The sequence below is a fragment of the Bubalus bubalis genome, chromosome 21, assembly GCF_019923935.1.
Source record: "Bubalus bubalis isolate 160015118507 breed Murrah chromosome 21, NDDB_SH_1, whole genome shotgun sequence".
NCBI lineage: Eukaryota > Metazoa > Chordata > Mammalia > Artiodactyla > Bovidae > Bubalus > Bubalus bubalis.
In genome coordinates, this window is record NC_059177.1 from 58713269 (window position 1) to 58730836 (window position 17568).

At 65.7% G+C, this 17568-nt stretch overlaps 1 protein-coding gene across 9 annotated transcripts in view; it reads left to right on the forward strand.

Moving 5' to 3' along the window:
• Positions 1–17568, forward strand: part of IQSEC1 (IQ motif and Sec7 domain ArfGEF 1) — a 143856-nt gene that overhangs the window by 116033 nt on the left and 10255 nt on the right. For all 9 annotated transcript variants that reach the window (XM_045163976.1, XM_025272447.3, XM_025272450.3 and 6 more), the window contains exons 3-11: positions 2402–3612; positions 7573–7734; positions 9129–9251; positions 10554–10720; positions 13590–13729; positions 14100–14129; positions 14925–15050; positions 15767–15866; positions 17376–17537. In XM_045163976.1, coding sequence (XP_045019911.1) covers positions 2402–3612; positions 7573–7734; positions 9129–9251; positions 10554–10720; positions 13590–13729; positions 14100–14129; positions 14925–15050; positions 15767–15866; positions 17376–17537 — 2221 coding nt within the window. The remainder of the gene's footprint in view (positions 1–2401; positions 3613–7572; positions 7735–9128; positions 9252–10553; positions 10721–13589; positions 13730–14099; positions 14130–14924; positions 15051–15766; positions 15867–17375; positions 17538–17568) is intronic.

Here is a 17568-nt window from a genome sequence, read left to right on the forward strand (position 1 = left end):
ATCACCTCCCCTTGGCTGAAGCCTGGTTCCCTTGGCATCTGCCTGGCTTTGTTCCCTGAGCTGGTGCCCCGTCTGTTCTGCACAGACCCCGCCTCTCGAGGGTGCGGCCATGCCGTCCACACGGAGGGGACCGGGGCTCTGACCCTGAAGCGTGAACACCTCCTGCCGAGGACCAGGGGCCTTCCCCCCGCCAAGTCAGGGGCTTGGTGGGCCAGCCCACTCCTCATCCCGGGTCTTGTTTGCTTTTGGAAAGTGGGCTCCAGCCTCACCCCAGAGCGAGGCATGGGGAGCGGCCCTCGGGACTGTCCTCAGGCCTGGGGCTGGCAGGCTCCGGAGGCGCACACACCTCGTGGTAGAGTCCCACCACCCTGCCCACCTATGGCGTGGGCCTGCCGTCAGCCTCCTGGAGGGTGCCCTGGGGTCTGGAGGCCTGCAGGGGTGTGTTGGGTCTCTTCTCTGAGGCTCAGTTTCCCCGTCTGTACAGGAGTGGGTGTGGGGTCCCCACAAGCTGTCCACTCTTCCAGGAGTGTAGTGGAGTGTCCCACACCTCCTCCACCCTGTGCTGAGGGTCTGTCTCGCCTATGCCCGCCGCTGGCCCGTGAGGCCGATCTGACAGGCCCGAGGGGCCACGGGTCCAGGCTTCTCAGGGTCAGTCTGCGGACGAGGGCCCAGGCCGGCGGCTGGTGCTCAATGCTCAGGGCCGACGTGGGTCTTGCGCTGGTCTCCTAGCCTGCCCCGCCACAGTCTCCTTGTTTCCCGAGGGGCGGCCTGCAACCTCCTGCAGCAGCTCCAGGTTTCATTAGACTGCACGGCCCCGGTGCCCAGGGCAAAGGCTGTTGCGGACAGAGAAGTCTGGGAAACCACCGCCCTTGAAAGGCTCTGAGGAGTCCTGCAGGGAGCGCCCGCTGTAACCACAGCTCACTGCTCTTCTGCCTCCCTGGGTGTAGGAGCCTGTGGGCGCGGCCCCCGGCGGGCCCCGGGTCTAGGAGCCTGTGGGCGCGGCCCCCGGCGGGCCCCGGGTCTAGGAGCCTGTGGGCGCGGCCCCCGGCGGGCCCCGGGTCTAGGAGCCTGTGGGCGCGGCCCCCGGCGGGCCCCGGGTCTAGGAGCCTGTGGGCGCGGCCCCCTGCGGGCCCCGGGTCTAGGAGCCTGTGGGCGCGGCCCCCGGCGGGCCCCGGGTCTAGGAGCCTGTGGGCGCGGCCCCCGGCGGGCCCCGGGTCTAGGAGCCTGTGGGCGCGGCCCCCGGCGGGCCCCGGGTCTAGGAGCCTGTGGGCGCGGCCCCCGGCGGGCCCCGGGTCTAGGAGCCTGTGGGCGCGGCCCCCGGCGGGCCCCGGGTCTAGGAGCCTGTGGGCGCGGCCCCCGGCGGGCCCCGGGTCTAGGAGCCTGTGGGCGCGGCCCCCGGCGGGCCCCGGGTCTAGGAGCCTGTGGGCGCGGCCCCCGGCGGGCCCGGGTCTAGGAGCCTGTGGGCGCGGCCCCCGGCGGGCCCCGGGTCTAGGAGCCTGTGGGCGCGGCCCCCGGCGGGCCCCGGGTCTAGGAGCCTGTGGGCGCGGCCCCCGGCGGGCCCCGGGTCTAGGAGCCTGTGGGCGCGGCCCCCGGCGGGGTCCCTGGGTCTAGGAGCCTGTGGGCGCGGCCCCCGGCGGGTCCCTGGGTCTAGGAGCCTGTGGGCGCGGCCCCCGGCGGGTCCCTGGGTCTAGGAGCCTGTGGGCGCGGCCCCCGGCGGGTCCCTGGGTCTAGGAGCCTGTGGGCGCGGCCCCCGGCGGGTCCCTGGGTCTAGGAGCCTGTGGGCGCGGCCCCCGGCGGGTCCCTGGGTCTAGGAGCCTGTGGGCGCGGCCCCCGGCGGGTCCCTGGGTCTAGGAGCCTGTGGGCGCGGCCCCCGGCGGGTCCCTGGGTCTAGGAGCCTGTGGGCGCGGCCCCCGGCGGGTCCCGGGTCTAGGAGCCTGTGGGCGCGGCCCCCGGCGGGCCCCGGGTCTAGGAGCCTGTGGGCGCGGCCCCCGGCGGGCCCCGGGTCTAGGAGCCTGTGGGCGCGGCCCCCAGCCGGTTCCTGTGTCTAGGAGCCCTGTGGGCACGGCCCCCGGCGGGTCCCTGGGTCTAGGAGCCTGTGGGCACGGCGCCCGGCGGGTCCCTGGGTCTAGGAGCCTGTGGGCACGGCCCCCGGCGGGTCCCTGGGTCTAGGAGCCTGTGGGCACGGCGCCCGGTGGGTTCCTGGGTCTAGGAGCCTGTGGGCACGGCCCCCGGCCGGTTCCTGTGTCTAGGAGCCCTGTGGGCATGGCCCCCAGCGGGTTCCTGGGTCTAGGAGCGTGTGGGCATGGCGCCCGGCCGGTTCCTGGGTCTGGGAGCCCTGTGGGCACGGTCTGCCCTCCGGGCCAGGCCGGGCCATCCTCACGCTCCTCTCCGTCCCCCGCAGGTGGAGATGCTAGAACGGAAGTATGGGGGCCGCCTCGTGACCCGTCATGCGGCCCGCACCATCCAGACAGCCTTCCGCCAGTACCAGATGAACAAGAACTTCGAGCGGCTGCGCAGCTCCATGTCTGAGAAGCGCCTGTCCCGCCGCATCGTGCTGTCCAACATGCGGGTGCAGCTGTCCTTCGAGGGGCCCGAGAAGGCGCACAGCTCCTTCTTCGAGGGCAAGCAGGTCTCGGTGACCGACGGGGACTCCCCGCTGGGCTCCCTGGGGCCGGCTGAGTGCGGGGACCTGGGCCCGCCGCCCCCGCCCGCCCTGCAGGCCCCTGCGCCCGCCGGCGACTTTGCCGACGCCATCACGGAGCTGGAGGACGCCTTCTCGCGGCAGGTGAAGTCGCTGGCCGAGTCCATCGACGACGCGCTGAACTGCCGCAGCCTGCACGCCGTGGAGGGGGCGCCCGCACCCGCCGCCGAGCCCTCGTCGGGCCTGCACGGCACGGCTGAGCAGCGCCGGCTGGACGAGATGACCGCCTCGTACAGCGACGTCACCCTGTACATCGACGAGGACGAGCTGTCGCCGCCGCTGCCCGCGGCGCAGGCCGGGTGCCGGCCGTCCAGCGGCGCGTCGGACCTGCGGCTGCGGGCCGGAGCCGCCGCCCAGGACTACTGGGCGCTGGCCCACAAGGACGACAAGGGGGACACGGACACCAGCTGCCGGAGCACGCCGTCGCTGGAGCCGCGGGCGCGCGTGGAGCACCTGCCGCTGCTGACCATCGAGCCGCCCAGCGACAGCTCTGACCGCAGCTCGCTCAGCAGGCAGAGCGCCTACGCGCGCGGCCCGGGCGGGCCGCAGGGCAGCCCCACGCACGGCCCCCACGGGCCCCCCAGGGGCCTCCCCCGGGAGGAGCCGGAGCCGCGGGCCCGGCCGCCGCGGCCCCTGGACGCCCACCTGGCCATCAACGGCTCGGCCAACCGGCAGAGCAAGTCCGAGTCGGACTACTCGGACGGCGACAATGACAGTGTCAACAGCACGTCCAACTCCAACGACACCGTCACCTGCAGCTCCGGGTCCTCGTCCCGCGACAGCCTGCGCGAGCAGGCGCTCAGCAGGCAGACCTACCACAAGGAGGCCCGCAACAGCTGGGACTCGCCCGCCTTCAGCAACGACGCCATCCGCAAGCGGCACTACCGCATCGGCCTCAACCTCTTCAACAAGTGCGTGCCCGGCGCGGCGGGGCCGGGGCCGTCGGGCCCCGGGTGGTGGGCCGCGGGGCTCTCTGAGCAGGGCCGGGTCTGCGTCCACGTGGGCTGGTCAGGGAGGAGGACCCAGGCAGGCCCGACGCCCTGCAGGGCGTGTTCACTGGGTCTGCGGCGTGGCCACGGTGCGGGGCTCCGGGCAGAGCAGGGCGAGGGCGGGAGACTGGTGTTTAACACAGACTATTCTTAGCGCGGCTGAAAATAGCCCTCCCTCGGAGGGGACGCTGGTGGCTCTGGCTGCGAAACCTCGGTCCTCTCTCTGGATTTCGTGTCGCTAGACGCCGGCCTTCTGCTGGCTCCTCTGGGGGGGCGGGGAGGACGTGGAGGAGATGTGGCCAGCCTGCCCGGTGGCTGCTGACCCACGTCCACTGTGAGCCCCCGGCTTCCTCTTCCAGACGGCAGTGGGGGTACTTGGGGGTTACCCCCTGCCCAGCTGGGGCACGCGCAGAGGCCTGTCCTGAAGGGTGGCTGTGGGGAACCATGGGGTCACACCCGGGCCCCTGAGGGGGGCGTCCCTGGCCCTCGATCGGCTGAGGACCACACATCCCAGAGCCATCATGGGCACCCAGGGAGCCCTCGAGACTCTGTCTGCCCCCAGGCTGCGGCCGGAACACTGCGTGAGCAGGGAGGCCGTCCTGCACTCTGTCCCGGGAGCCCACCTGCCTGCTCTGGGCCCCGCCAGTCCCGAGGCGTCTCGGACCCTCCTGGGGGAGGCTGGGGGGACCTGGGGGCCCCCGAGCTCCCCTCATCCCCGGCAAGCGTCGTGTCCTGACCCAGAAGTCCCAGCCGGGCGGATAGGTGGGGGCCAGAAGAGCTGCCTGCCTGGACCAAGCACCTTGGTCTCTGGACTCTTCCTGGCGCTGCCGGCCCTCTACCGTGGGCCACGCACCAGCCTCCCTTCGCATGTCTGCGTGCGTGACTCTGGTCCTCACACTTCCTCTCTGTGTGTGCCCCGTGGGTGCGACCCCCACAGCGGCCTCGTCCGTGTGACTCACGGGGTGTGAGCTGGAGATGAGCCCGTGTGGAAGGAGCTCAGAGAGTGCCGGGCACACAGAGTCCGGCCCGTTCCTCCCTGCCGTCCCCCTGGCCCCTGCGGACATCCCCTGGACGTGGGCCACGCACACTGTCCTGTTCTGACGCTGCCACGTGGTTTGCTGCTGGTGGCCAGACCCAGGGACGTCCAGTGGCTGTTCGTTGAAGTAGAGCCTGCAGCTGGACATGGGGACCCGTTTCCCCACATCCTGGACGGCACTCAGCCTTGTCTCCCACCCTAGTCCAAACGTAGAGATAGTGTCTCTTGTTTCACTTTGGATTTGCCTGCCTGCTGCTTAGGTGGAGCATCTGTATTTGTGTCTTTTGGCCATTTTGGTTTTTCCTTCTACAGAATGCCTGTTCTTATTTTTTGCCTATTTTTCTGTTATTTCTCTTTTTGATTTCCTTAATTCATTTCAGTTTAGTTCAGTTGCTCAGTCATGTCCGACTCTTTGCAACCCCACGGACTGCAGCACGCCAGGCCTCCCTGTCCATCACCAACTCCCAAAGTTTACTCAAACTCATGTCCATTGAGTCCATGATGTCATCCAACCGTCTCATCCTCTGTTGTCCCCTTCTCTCCCCTTCAATCTTTCCCAGCATCAGAGTCTTTTCAAATGAGTCAGCTCTTTGCATCAGGTATCCAAAGAATTGGAATTTCAGTTTCAGCATCAGTCCTTCCAATGAAAACCCAGGACTGATCTCCTTTAGAATGGACTGGTTGGATCTCCTTGCAGTCCAAGGGACTCTCCAGAGTCTTCTCCAACACCACAGTTCAGAAGCATCAATTCTTTGGCGCTCAGCTTTCTTCACAGTCCAAATCTCACATCCATACATGACCACTGGAAAAACCATAGCTTTGACTAGATGGACCTTTATTGGCAAAGTAACGTCTCTGCTTTTTGATATACTGTCCAGGTTGGTTTGATTTCCTAGTGGCTCTTTATATGTGGTGGATGCTGACTCTTTGGAATTACAGAAATGTCTTCCTTTCACTGGCTGCCCGTTTGTTAAACTTTTGAAGTGGAATCAACGCACTATAAGATCTGTCCTTGTCAAGTGTCTAGTTCAGTGGTTTTTAAGTACACATCTTTTAACTTTGTTTATACTTTGCTCGTTTAACAGAAGTTAGCAGTTCTTTTTTACATTTTTCTTATTGAGACGTGGTTGATGCATAACCTAGCTTCAGGCATGCACAGGATGATCCCCGTCCGTCTGTATACACGGTTGGTTTATCAGCGTTCCCTTTGGGTGCTGCTTTGTTTTTTTATGTTTTAAGAGACTCCACCCCAGGTCATCACGTTGGTTCAAAATATGTTCTCAGGACTGTCGTGGTTTTGCTTTCTATCCTTTGGTGTGTTTGGCTGATGTTTGGTTTGGAGAGGGGTACCCAGTAAGGAGTGGAGCTCTTATTATTCGGCAGAAGTTAGCTGGTCATTTGCAGACAGTTTATTGAGTCGTCTGTCCTTTCTCTGTTGACCTGAAGTCCCGTGTGACTCCTCCGTGAGCGGGGTCTGTGCTGGGATCCTGCCGCTTCCTTGGCAGATGCTCACGGAACACCTTGTGCAGGCCGGCCCTGTGCTGGGGGCCTGGCCGCGTCTGTAAACAGGATCAAAGATCCTCGTGGAGCTCCCTCCACGCTCGTGGTCGGGGGCTCTGTTTTTTCCTGTGCCCACATCAGGCTTTGGGTTTTACATGCTTTCTTAGGGCAGAAACCCCTCTTTTGTCCTTTTAAACAGCGGTCTTGGCTCTTGTTGGCAGTTACTCTTCCACACGGATTGTGGAATCAGCTCGTTAAGACTGTGGAAACCCCTGGAGGACTTTTCACTGCAGCCCTTGTGATTGGGGGGCCTCAGCCCTTTACAAGTCGAGGGGCAGAGGTGAGGCCGGGCCTCAGGGGCTGTTTTAGTTCAGATTGCCGGTGACCACAGTCCGTGCAGCTGCCCGCTGGGCCCAGTGCAGGGGCTCAGCGGCCGGTCCCAGGACGGGCCCGCAGCTGCAGAGCACGCTGTCGAGGGTGCGGCCTCGCCCACAGGGAGACGGTGTCACCTGTCCACACATCAGCACCCGTGGCCGGGCGGAAACGGGGACCCTGGGCCACCCCTTCTGCGCCAGGACCCAGTGGGTCGCTCCCTGCCAAGCTCGGGCGCGAGGCTGGGGTGTGTGGCCACCCGGGGTACAGATAGCGGGGTCCCCTCGCAGCCGGAGGCCGGTCCACACGTAGAAACACGGAGTGAGCAGGGCCTGCTGTCAGCACGCGGCCGCAGGGAGCCCCGGCTCTGACCGCCACGCCCCAGAGCGCCCCTCGGGCCCCAGGCCCGTCCAAGGCTCCTGCTCTCCCTCCCTATTTCTTCTGATCACGGGCACCTTCCCGTGAGGTCAGTCAAGCTGGCACCAGGCCCTGAGGTCTGGTCCGAGGGAGCGGCCTGCTGGTTCACTGCCTGGGTCCCCGGCCGCAGCGGGTGTGCCGGCTCTGGGCCTCTGTGTCCTCTGGTGTCGTGGAGGTTTGTCGTAATCCCTCAGGTGCTCACCTGCTGTGCACCGCATTCCAGGCGCCGCCCGTGTTAACACACCCGTCCCACAAGGGTGGTCTTGGCCCTGGGAGGCCACGTGGCTCAGGTCAGGCGCCTGGGCAGCGGGGGCGGTGTGGGGGCTGAGCTGGCGTGGGGTCCTCGGGGTGCCAGCCATCCAGCCTGTCCTCGGGTGGCCAACGCGTGCTGGGTGGGGCTGCTGTGTGAGCCCCTCGCTGGCCCAGGCTGGGCGCGGGGTCTGGACAGTCCTTGGTGCCCCAGGTTGTGGACTCAGGCTGGGACAGGACCAAGTGCCATGGAGGCGGAGGGGGGCAGGGGCGGACGCGCCCAGCTGTGCCTGTCTCTCGTCCGGCAGGAAGCCCGAGAAGGGCGTCCAGTACCTCATTGAGCGCGGCTTCGTGCCTGACACACCGGTGGGGGTGGCCCACTTCCTGCTGCAGCGCAAAGGCCTGAGCCGGCAGATGATCGGAGAGTTCCTGGGCAACCGGCAGAAGCAGTTCAACCGCGACGTGCTCGAGTGAGTGGCCTGCCTCTCCCCTGACGCACGCGGCCCCGCGCACCTCCAGTGGGGCGGGGGTCCCACCACGTCTCCCCAGACGCACGCAGACCCCTGGCACCTCCAACCCCGTCCAGCAGGGCCGGCCCTAGCCCTGGTCCCGTGGCCTCCGTGCTGCCGTCCTGGGTGCAGCGCCGGCAGCCGGCCAAGCTCGGGCCCTGTCTTCCTCCCTCTCCTGCTGGGAGATGGACTGATGGTCCACCAGGCTGGCGGCCCCAGACCCTGCAGAATAAGGGGTTTCTGGCCCCTGGGAACTGCTGGCAGCTTTGAGAAGGCTTGCCTACACGTGCCTGCATCGCCCCCCGCCGCCCTCCCCTACTGTCCTAAGAGAAACGGCTCCGTGTCTGGGGCCCGTGGTTGCTGGGTGGGCGCTGTTACAGGCCCTGTCCCCACTTCACCCTCAGGGGGTGTTGGGGGTCCATAGCCCCCTCCACACACGAGAAGCCAGAGCCAGCAGTAGATGGCTCAGAGCGGGTGTCCTTGGCCGGGACCTGGGGCATGGCTCCAGGCCTGCCGTGGGCACAGTGCCCACCCAGGCTCTGCACAGGGTGGATGACCCAGCTGGTGGGCCAGGCACAGGGTCAAAGCACACACACAGCTTTGCACTCGGTGACACGCCGACACCCTGGAGAGGCAGCCTGTGCCCCCGGCTGCTCCCCCCACAGCCCCTCTGCTCCACTGCCCCCCACCATAGTGTGGTTGTTGCCCCTCCCCTTTGAAACCAGGGAGGGCCTGTCCAAAGAGAGCTGATTAGCTACCCCGTGAGCGGGGCCCAAGACAACCGTCCAGCCCAGCTCTTGGCCTGCAGCCGGCCCTTAGCCCACCCCCCACCCCCACTCCTCCAAGCCGCTGCTGGTCCGTAGGAAATCCGGGCATTGTTCTCCTTAGATCAGAAAATAGCGGCGGCCTCAGGAAGTAGCGAGACCCCCTCCCCTGCCCCCCGGGGCATCCTCCTCGAATACTGGTCAGCAGACTTCCCCGTGGGGCCCCACCTGCCCCTTGCCCTGATGGCTGAGAGTGCTCGGAGCATCACCCCAGTGGACGGGGTCCCTGGGAGTGGACACCGGGACCTCTGCAGCCCCCCTGGGTGGTCGCTCGAAGGTCCCTGGTGCAGACCCAGCTTCTCTACTCAGGTCCCAGTCAGGCTGGGGCAGGGCCGTGGCCAGAGTCCCCTGCCCTCCGCGGCCTCCCCAGCTCTGCCCTCCTTGCGGGTCAGCGGGTGGAAACGGCACCGCCCCTCTGGACACCCCTCGGAAATGCCTAGGAGAGCCTCCCTCCGGGCCTCCCTGCTCCGAGCCCTTGGCCCCCGGCGGGAGGGGGCAGGGTCGCTGACCGGCCTCGGGCTCTCATTCCAGCTGCGTGGTGGATGAGATGGACTTCTCCACCATGGAGCTGGACGAGGCCCTGAGGAAGTTCCAGGCACACATCCGGGTGCAGGGAGAGGCGCAGAAGGTGGAGCGGCTGATCGAGGCCTTCAGGTACGGGCCGGGCCGGCGGGGAAGGGGCCCCACTCAGAGGCCGGGGCCCCGAGGGCAGAATCCCCCTTCAGGGGCAGGGGGCCCCTTCTGGGTGCCAGGCACCATGCGGCCCAGTGCTGGAGCCGGGGCCTCGGATGCTGGCTCCCGAATCCGTCAGCATCGTTGCAGGGCAGACTCTCAGAGACACAGAGAGCCTGGTTCTGACACACACGCCCCACACCGGCTGTGTGACCTTGTGCTGGTTACTTAACCTCTCTGTGCTTCAGTCCTCTCCAGCAGAGGGGGACGATGACGGCGCCTACCTGGGGTGTTGGGCAGGCAAACCACTCGGGATGTGTGGGCGCGTTTAGCCCAGCGCCTGGCACCCCAGAGAGCCTGTGATCGAGGCTAGCTGTCCCTGCAGCCCTCCTGCATGCTGGGACGGTGCACACTGCCGTGTAGGGGTTCCGGGCCCCTGCTGGGTGTGGGAGGCCCAGCCCCCTGGTCTCTGCATGGGCGGTGGGGCGCAGAAGAAGAGACCCCAGGCCCTGGGAGGGGAGCATTCAGACACTTCCATCCAGGAGGGCCCCCTGGAAGGGGCAGCTCTTGACAGGGAAGAGAAAATTGAAGCCCACGTTGTCTAAGCTCTGATGGCTGCAGCCTGCGAGCTCAAGTTGCCGTACTCCCCATGGTTCCTCTTCTCCATCCCTGCCCCAACCACCCAGCCCTCCACAAGGGCGCCAGTGGAGGGGGCTTTGGGAAGGTGGGGGCGTATTGGAGGCCGTGTGTAGTGAGGCTGTTAGTTCAGCTGCCACAGCAAAGGTGCCGCAGAAGCAGGGGGCTGAAACCAGCCAGAGGTGGGCCGCCCGCTGAACTGCAGCCCTAGGCTCCTGTCACCTGCGGGCCCTGGGGCGGGTCCATCCCGACTCCGGCGGGGCATTGGGCACACCAGGAGGGCCGCCCTCTAAACTGCGGCCCTAGGCTTCTGTCACCTGCGGGCCCTGGGGCGGGTCCATCCCCACTCTGGCAGGGCAGAGGGCACACCATGCCTTTAGGGCACAGCCTCCCAGCAGCCAGCACTCCGAGGGGACCCGAGCAGCTGCCATCCAGCTGGGGGGCAGGGGGGACTTGACTCCCATGGCAAGCAGACGGGCAGATGGTCAGGGCCAGCTCTGCTAGGTGGGAGTCCTCGCCATGTACCCGATGCAGACACAGAGGCTCTGAGACGAGTGACCAGCCTCGGGTGTTTGGGACCGCTGGGGGGCGAGGGGTGGGCTGGCCTCCTGCCCTGGCTGAAGTCCCCCCCGCCCCGCCCCGCCCCAGCCAGCGGTACTGTATCTGCAACCCCGGGGTGGTGCGGCAGTTCCGGAACCCCGACACCATCTTCATCCTGGCCTTCGCCATCATCCTGCTCAACACCGACATGTACAGCCCCAACGTCAAGCCCGAGCGCAAGATGAAGCTGGAGGACTTCGTCAAGAACCTCCGCGGTGAGCCGCCCCGGCCTCGCCAGCGCAGGGTGGGGGTGGCCCATCCCGAGGGCGATGTGAGGCCTGGTCTCAGAACGACCGCAGGGTTTGGGCCCAGGCCCATTGCAGGGCCAGAGGGCGGAGGGACCGCAGGCCAGGTGCTCCCAGGGCCTCTGAGCATGCCCCTCCCCAGCCTCCGGTCTGGCCTCCACGGCGGCCCTGTGGCCCTGTTGCCCATGGGAAAGCTGGCTGTGAGCTGCGTGCTGCTGGTGACCCAGGAGCTTCAGGGGCTCCGGTTCCTCCTCTGGTTTAGCGCCTCAGCCATGGGACTGGGGCCTCTGCTGTGTGTGAAATGAGCCCAGAGGGCGGAGGCTCGAGGAAGACAGGGCTGCCGGGACACACACCTGCCAGCCTGCCACCCTCACATCCGTGACCTCGCGCTTCGTGCACCTGTTTGCTCCGCCATCCCAGGACGACGGCAAGGAGTGGCTGTGTCTCCCTAGTTCCCAGGGTGGGAGCCGAGCACCCCAGAACCAGGAGAGCAAGCTGCTTGGCTCTGTCTCGGGAGCCTGGGCCGTTCCCACTGATGACCTCTTGTCTTCAAGCCAGGGACCCCAGTGTTTCTGCCCCACCTTCCTTGAGCTTCAAAGGTTCAGAGGAGGCGGGGCCCACCCAAGGTCACGCAGCAAGTGAGAGTCGGAGGAGGCAGGACTTCCAAGGCCAGGCCAGCGCTTCTGCATGAAGTGCACGCCCAGCTTATTCGTCTTAGGGGAGGGTGCCCCCACCCCAGCACACACACTGGACATGCCTTTTCTCTGGAATCACTCAGCTGCCCAGCAGGACCAGCAGCCAGTGGCTCTGGGAGTCCAGGGAGAGGCAGGAGGGGAGCCTGGACACCTGGCAAGCGGTGTTTTGCTTTTACTGATATTTGTCTTTGAATTTCTTTTTGTAAGTGTGTGTGTGTGTACACGGGTGTACTTTTTCACGCGTTTCAGTTCTGGCTGTGCTGGGTCTTTGCTGCTCTGCGTGGGCGTGCTCTGGCTGCAGTGCACAGGCTCCTCATCGTGGTGGCCTCGCTTGTGGCCGCTCACGGGCTGTAGGCACATGGGCCTCCATAGCTGCGGCTCACGGGCTCTAGAGCGTGGACTCAGTAGTTGGGGTGCACGGGCTTCACTGCTCAGCAGCACATGGCATCTTCCAGGACTAGGGATCGAACCTGTGTCTCCTACATGAGCAGATGGATTCTTATCCACTGCACCACCAGGAAAGTTCCTTATGTTTATATTTTGCGTGGGTCCTATCGTCACATGGTTTAGAAGCCAGAGAGTCATGTGACCCAGCAGTCACCCTGCTTGGAATTTACCTGAATGAGTCGGAAACTCCCCTCTGCACAGAAACCCACGATTCACAGTTACCCAAACCAGGAAGCCCCAAGCTGCCCTTCAGTAGGTGCACGAGCCCTGGTCTGTCCAGACCGTGGACTGTTACTCAGAGCTGCAAAAAATGAACTGCCGAGTCTGGAAAAGATGCAGAGGACCCTTAAGTGAACACTGCCAAGAGAAAGCGGTGCTTCTGCAAAGCCTGCACGCGGTCCGGCTCCAGCCGCGCCACGTCCTGCGGGGGCGAGGCTGCGGAGACAGGGCTCCGGTGGTGGGCGGGGGGCGGCAGGGGTGCAGAGGGTGTTCAGGGCGGGGGAAAGTCTCTGTGTGGTGGTGTCACAGTGAACACGAGTCACTGCACGCTTGTCCAGACCCACAGGATGGACACCGCCACGCGGGAACGCGCGTGTGACCTGTGGCCTCTGGCGACTGGGGCACGTCCGAGTAGGTTTCTCCAGTTGTACCAAACACACCGCTCTGGTGGGGCTGCTGACTGTGGGGGAGCTGGGATGTGCTTTCCGCTTAATTTTGCTATGAACTAGAAACTGTCCGAAAAGACCCAGGAAGGGCAGAAGGTCCGCCGCGGGGCCCCTCCCAGCCCCAGAGGTCGTGTGTTGGCACTGAGTCCCGCTGTGCCTCCAGAGCTTCCCCAAGAGACGGACATGCGCAGTTGGCTTCCCCCCTTCCACTTGGCACCTCGCTCTTGGGTTGAGGCCCAGCCATAAACCTAAGGGCCTTTGCTGCGTCTGCTCACCTTGATTCTGCGGACACACAGTCCTCACTGCCCTGGCGTCCCCACAAGGACTGCTCGGACAGTCCCCCACCAGGCACACGGGTTCATTCCCTTCTCCTGCAATCTGGAGGCAGAACCGAGATGTGTGTCGCGCCCCAGGGGCCAGACCCTCGAAGGCACTCCGTGCACCTGAGGCGCGTGGCATCAGGCAGGGGACAGGCGGGTCCGAGCAGCCCCCCAGAGGGCCGAGCCATCCCACTGCCGCACGCCACCCCAGGAGCCTACGGACCGAGGCCTGGGGCTCGCGTCTCTCCTGAGCTGGGCTGGGTTTTTCTGGCACCGCTTCCAGGGCCGTGTAGCAGAAAAGGCATGAGAGTGTCATCAGAGCGACCAGGGTTCGAGTCCCAGAAATGGGACAGCAGCCGCTCAGACCCACTGAGCTGTCCAAGAGGGAGGAGACAGAGCTGCCCTTGTCCCTGTGAGGTCTGCGCTCTGGGGGCCCTGTGTCCTGGGGGAGGGCTCCTGGCTCAGAGAGGCTCGGTGTCAGGCTGACAAGGGGCCAGATGAGGACGTGGGCCCGCCCCCCAGCGCTGCGGCCGGGATCGAGCGAGGCAGTGTTCACAGAGCCGCCCGAGCGTGGCTGGAAGGCCCCCCCTCGCTAAGAGGGGGCAGAGCTGGCCTGGCGCTGGAGCTAGGGTTCCGTCATGGGCGGGACCCGTCCAGCAGCTGTGGGCCAGATGCGGTGCCTCGGGGTGAGCCGGCCGCTGTCCCCTCCCAGGCGTGGATGACGGGGAGGACATCCCCCGCGAGATGCTCGTCGGGATCTATGAGCGGATCCGGAAGCGGGAGCTGAAGACCAACGAGGACCACGTGTCGCAGGTGCAGAAGGTGGAGAAGCTCATCGTGGGCAAGAAGCCGGTAGGTGGTCTCTGTGCCCGCCACGGGGGGCAGCACCACCCGGGCACCCAGGAGCCCCCCAGCCCTGCGACCCCAGACCAGTCCCTGATGCCTCTGGAGCCTGGTTCCTCTGGTCAGGACTGGTGAATTACATCACCTTTAGGGCCGTCCAAGTGGCTTTCTTCTGGGTCCCTCCGAAAAGAGCCTGAGGCCTTGCTTGAGCAAGTGGCCGGGACTGTGCAGTGGCTCCCTGGTGCCCTGGGCTCCCCTTGAGCCCGCTAGGGGCGCCGGGCAGGTGCCACGGGAGGGCTGTCCGCGGGGTCTCCACCAGGCCCGGAGCGTGTGTGGGGCATTAACCTCTCTTGTCGTTTGTTCACTGTTTTCACCCTAGATCGGATCCCTGCACCACGGGCTCGGCTGTGTGAGTGCCCTCCACTTCCCCTTCCATGGTCCCCGCAAGCCACCAGCCCCTGGCCCCCCAGACCCACCACTCTGGCTGCATGAGTCACTCTCCGTAGCGATGAGAAGTTTGCTTGTCACAATTCTCCCCACCTCGGATCTCGGCGGCCCTGCGGGGAGGGCTGTGCTGTCAGGCCCAAAGCAGATGGTCTCCGTGCATCTCGTCTGGGCCTGGTCGAGCTTGTCCCCAGGCCCCGAGACCCTGTGCCTGAACTGATGGTCTTGGGTGGCATTGAGGCCTCCCGCCCTCCCCCTGCCCACCTGGCCCGGGTCTGCCTCCCCAGTCCCTTCCGCTGGCCGCCAGGTCAGGGCCCAGGACCCCTGTCACTCATGTGACCCGGACCCCCCAGCCTCCCCCCGGCCCCATGCTCTGCCGTCCTGTCTCCCGCCCCTGATGGCGTCAGGCTGGGCCCGCGTTCGCCTCCCGTTTCCCTGCGGCAAGCCGAGCTCAGCCCTGGAGAGCTGTGCATGCGGAGGGCAGGGATCACCCCCTTGGGGTGGCGACCGCTGGCTTGGGCCCCCACACGGCTCCCCAGACTCGGACGCCGGGGCTGAGATCCTTCAGGACGGAGGGCCCGGGGTCTGGGGGGCTCAGGCTGCACGTGACAGGTTCTTCGGAGGCTCCCCTGGGCACCTGGGCCCCACACCCTGCTCTCGGCGCCGGGAAGGCAGTCTCCCTGGAGCAGGGCCCGCGGGCGGGCGGCGGGCGGCGGGCGGCCCCGGCCGGGGTGCAGGCTGACGTGGCCCCTCCACCCAGGTGCTGTCGCTGCCGCACCGCCGGCTCGTCTGCTACTGCCGACTCTTCGAGGTTCCAGACCCAAACAAGCCCCAGAAGCTTGGGCTGCACCAGCGCGAAATCTTCCTGTTCAATGACCTCCTGGTGGTACGTGGGCCCATGGGCGCGGGGCTGGGTGCGCAGACCCTGGGCGCCTTGGGCCGCCTCCTCCAGGATGGAGCGCTCGGCCTCCGCAGCTCCTGTCCCAGCCCCTCAGCCTCTGGGGAGCCTCTTCCTGACACTGCCAGCAGAGGCCTCGCGGCTCCCTGAGCTGGGGCAGGCGGGTGTGGTGCCACCCCGTTGGCCTGAGTCTCAGCCCCAGGACTGGAGGGCTGGACGCGGCAGAGAGGGGCTCCCCAAGAGGACGTTGAGCTCTTGCCCCCAAAACAGGCAGCCTGGGGGTGAAGATGGTCCTGCAGCCGCCTTCTTCCCCGGGACCCCCAGCCCCTGTCCCCGCCCGATGAAGGAACAGCCGCTCTGCTCAGGCCCCCGAGCCTGGAGTCCAGACATGCAGCTTCCAGTCCTTTAAGAGCCCCTGACCTTGAGCAAGTTGCTGCAGACCTCTGGGCCTGGTGTCCTCCGCTGTTCGACTCATCCGTCAGCGGGTTTTGCTGGGCTTGCGTGGGGCCTGCGGGCATGAGTGTCCCTCCTACTGGCCCTTCGCTGCCCTGGGAGCCTGCTGGCCTCAGAGCTGCGGGGCGGAGGGGTAGGGGTAGGGGTCCTCACACAGGAGAACACAGCCCCGGGGGCTGCGAGAACCGATTCCCCGGGGTGTCCCCACAGTGCGGGCCTGGGGCTCAGCCTCTGTGTCTGCCTGCCCCCAGGTCACCAAGATCTTCCAGAAGAAGAAGAACTCAGTGACGTACAGCTTCCGGCAGTCCTTCTCCCTGTACGGCATGCAGGTCCTGCTCTTCGAAAACCAGTGTAAGTGGGTCCCAGCGCCCGGCGTTTGGGTTCCCTCTTTTATCAACAGAGGGCCGGTTGCAGGCTCAGAGTAACCAGGGAGCATTTCATATCATCAGACGTGGGGCTGCTCACGTTGACTTTTGCCGTTAACTTCTTGCAGGGGATAAGATGTTTACATCTAGGGCAGAGTGAAAGTGAAAGAAAGTGAAAGTGAAGTCGCTCAGTCGTGTCCGACTCTTTGCAACCCCATGGACTGTAGCCCACCAGGCTTCTCCGTCCATGGGATTCTCTAGGCAAGAGTACTGGAGTGGGTTGAAAGACATCCAATAAAATGGCCCTGGTGATGTGTGGGTTTTACCAGTCAGGCGAGGGTCGTGCCTGAGGGGCTGCCGAGGTTCCCATCAGGGCCCCGGGTCCACACGCTCTGGCCTTGGTGGCCGTGTGGCCCGGCTGTTTGACATCTTGGGCCATCGCACGCCCCCAGGCTGGAAGGCTGCCCCCGCCTTGCTTTCCCCCAGAGAGCCTGGTGCCCCGTGCTCTGTTGTGTCCAGCAGGCCCCCCAGGGAAGGGGTGGGGATGGCAGGGACCCCCTGGGAACAGCCCGACTAGACGAGGTCCTCAGGTGGAGGGTCACCTCAGGCACCCGGGTCTCACACAGGCAGCTCCTGGTCAGTCCCAGCCCACTCAACTCACGTTAGACTCAGCTTGAACTTTGTTTTCTGTTTTATTGAACTGGTTCTGAGATCGTCACGCAGGGCTCAGCTGTCCTTGGCTTCTCCTGAAAGCTATGTTTGGGTGCATAAGGCCCGTGTCCTCACGCGGTGGACAGGCTCTCCAAGCTGCTCAGTCTCCCCTGGCCCACTTCCCGATTTTAGGAAACCTGCTCAGGCCTCTAAGCGTTCGAGCTCGCGGCCCTGAAGCAGGTCTGAGCTGTGATGGGATTGTCCTCTGGGCCGAGAACTGTCGCATGCCGGGTGATGGGTGCTTGATTCCCACTGACGAGAGAGGGGGCGCCAGGACCCCACAGCCCCGAGAGCTTGGAGGCGGCCCCGGGCAGGAAGGAGTGGGCGATGCTGTTGGCCGTGGGGCACCCACAGTGTCCCCTGAGGGAGCTGGGCGGGGTAGGCACAGAGGCCAGGCAGGAGAGAGCAGGGTCCCTCGAGGTGACCAGACTGGTGAGTGGGAACATGGCCTCCGTCTCCTCCCAGACTCAGCACCTGGCCAGCCTCATGCCCCAAGCAGAGTGACCGAGGACCCTGACGTTCAGGGTCCAGGCTGCAGGCCCGTCCAGTGGGGAGGACCAGGGCTGGGCCCTGCCTCCACTCAGCCAGATCTGAGCCCGGCTTGAACACGGAGCAGTGTGGATCCCGGTTGGGAGCCCGGGGGCTATCTGGTGGTCCCCGCAGCCTGCACCGTGGGGCCCGTCCTCCCCGTGGGGGGGGCGCGTCTGGGGAGCCCCATGAAACGCCAGGCCCGAGGGGAGGCAGGGAGCCTGCACACAGGCCCGTGCTCTCGCTTCCCCTGCAGACTACCCCAACGGCATCCGGCTCACGTCCGCCGTCCCAGGGGCCGACATCAAAGTGCTGATCAATTTCAATGCTCCAAACCCTCAAGACCGCAAGAAGTTCACCGACGACCTGCGGGAGTCCATCGCGGAGGTGCAGGAGATGGAGAAGCACAGGATAGAGGGTAGGTCAAGGTTGTGGCCACCGTGGGGGTG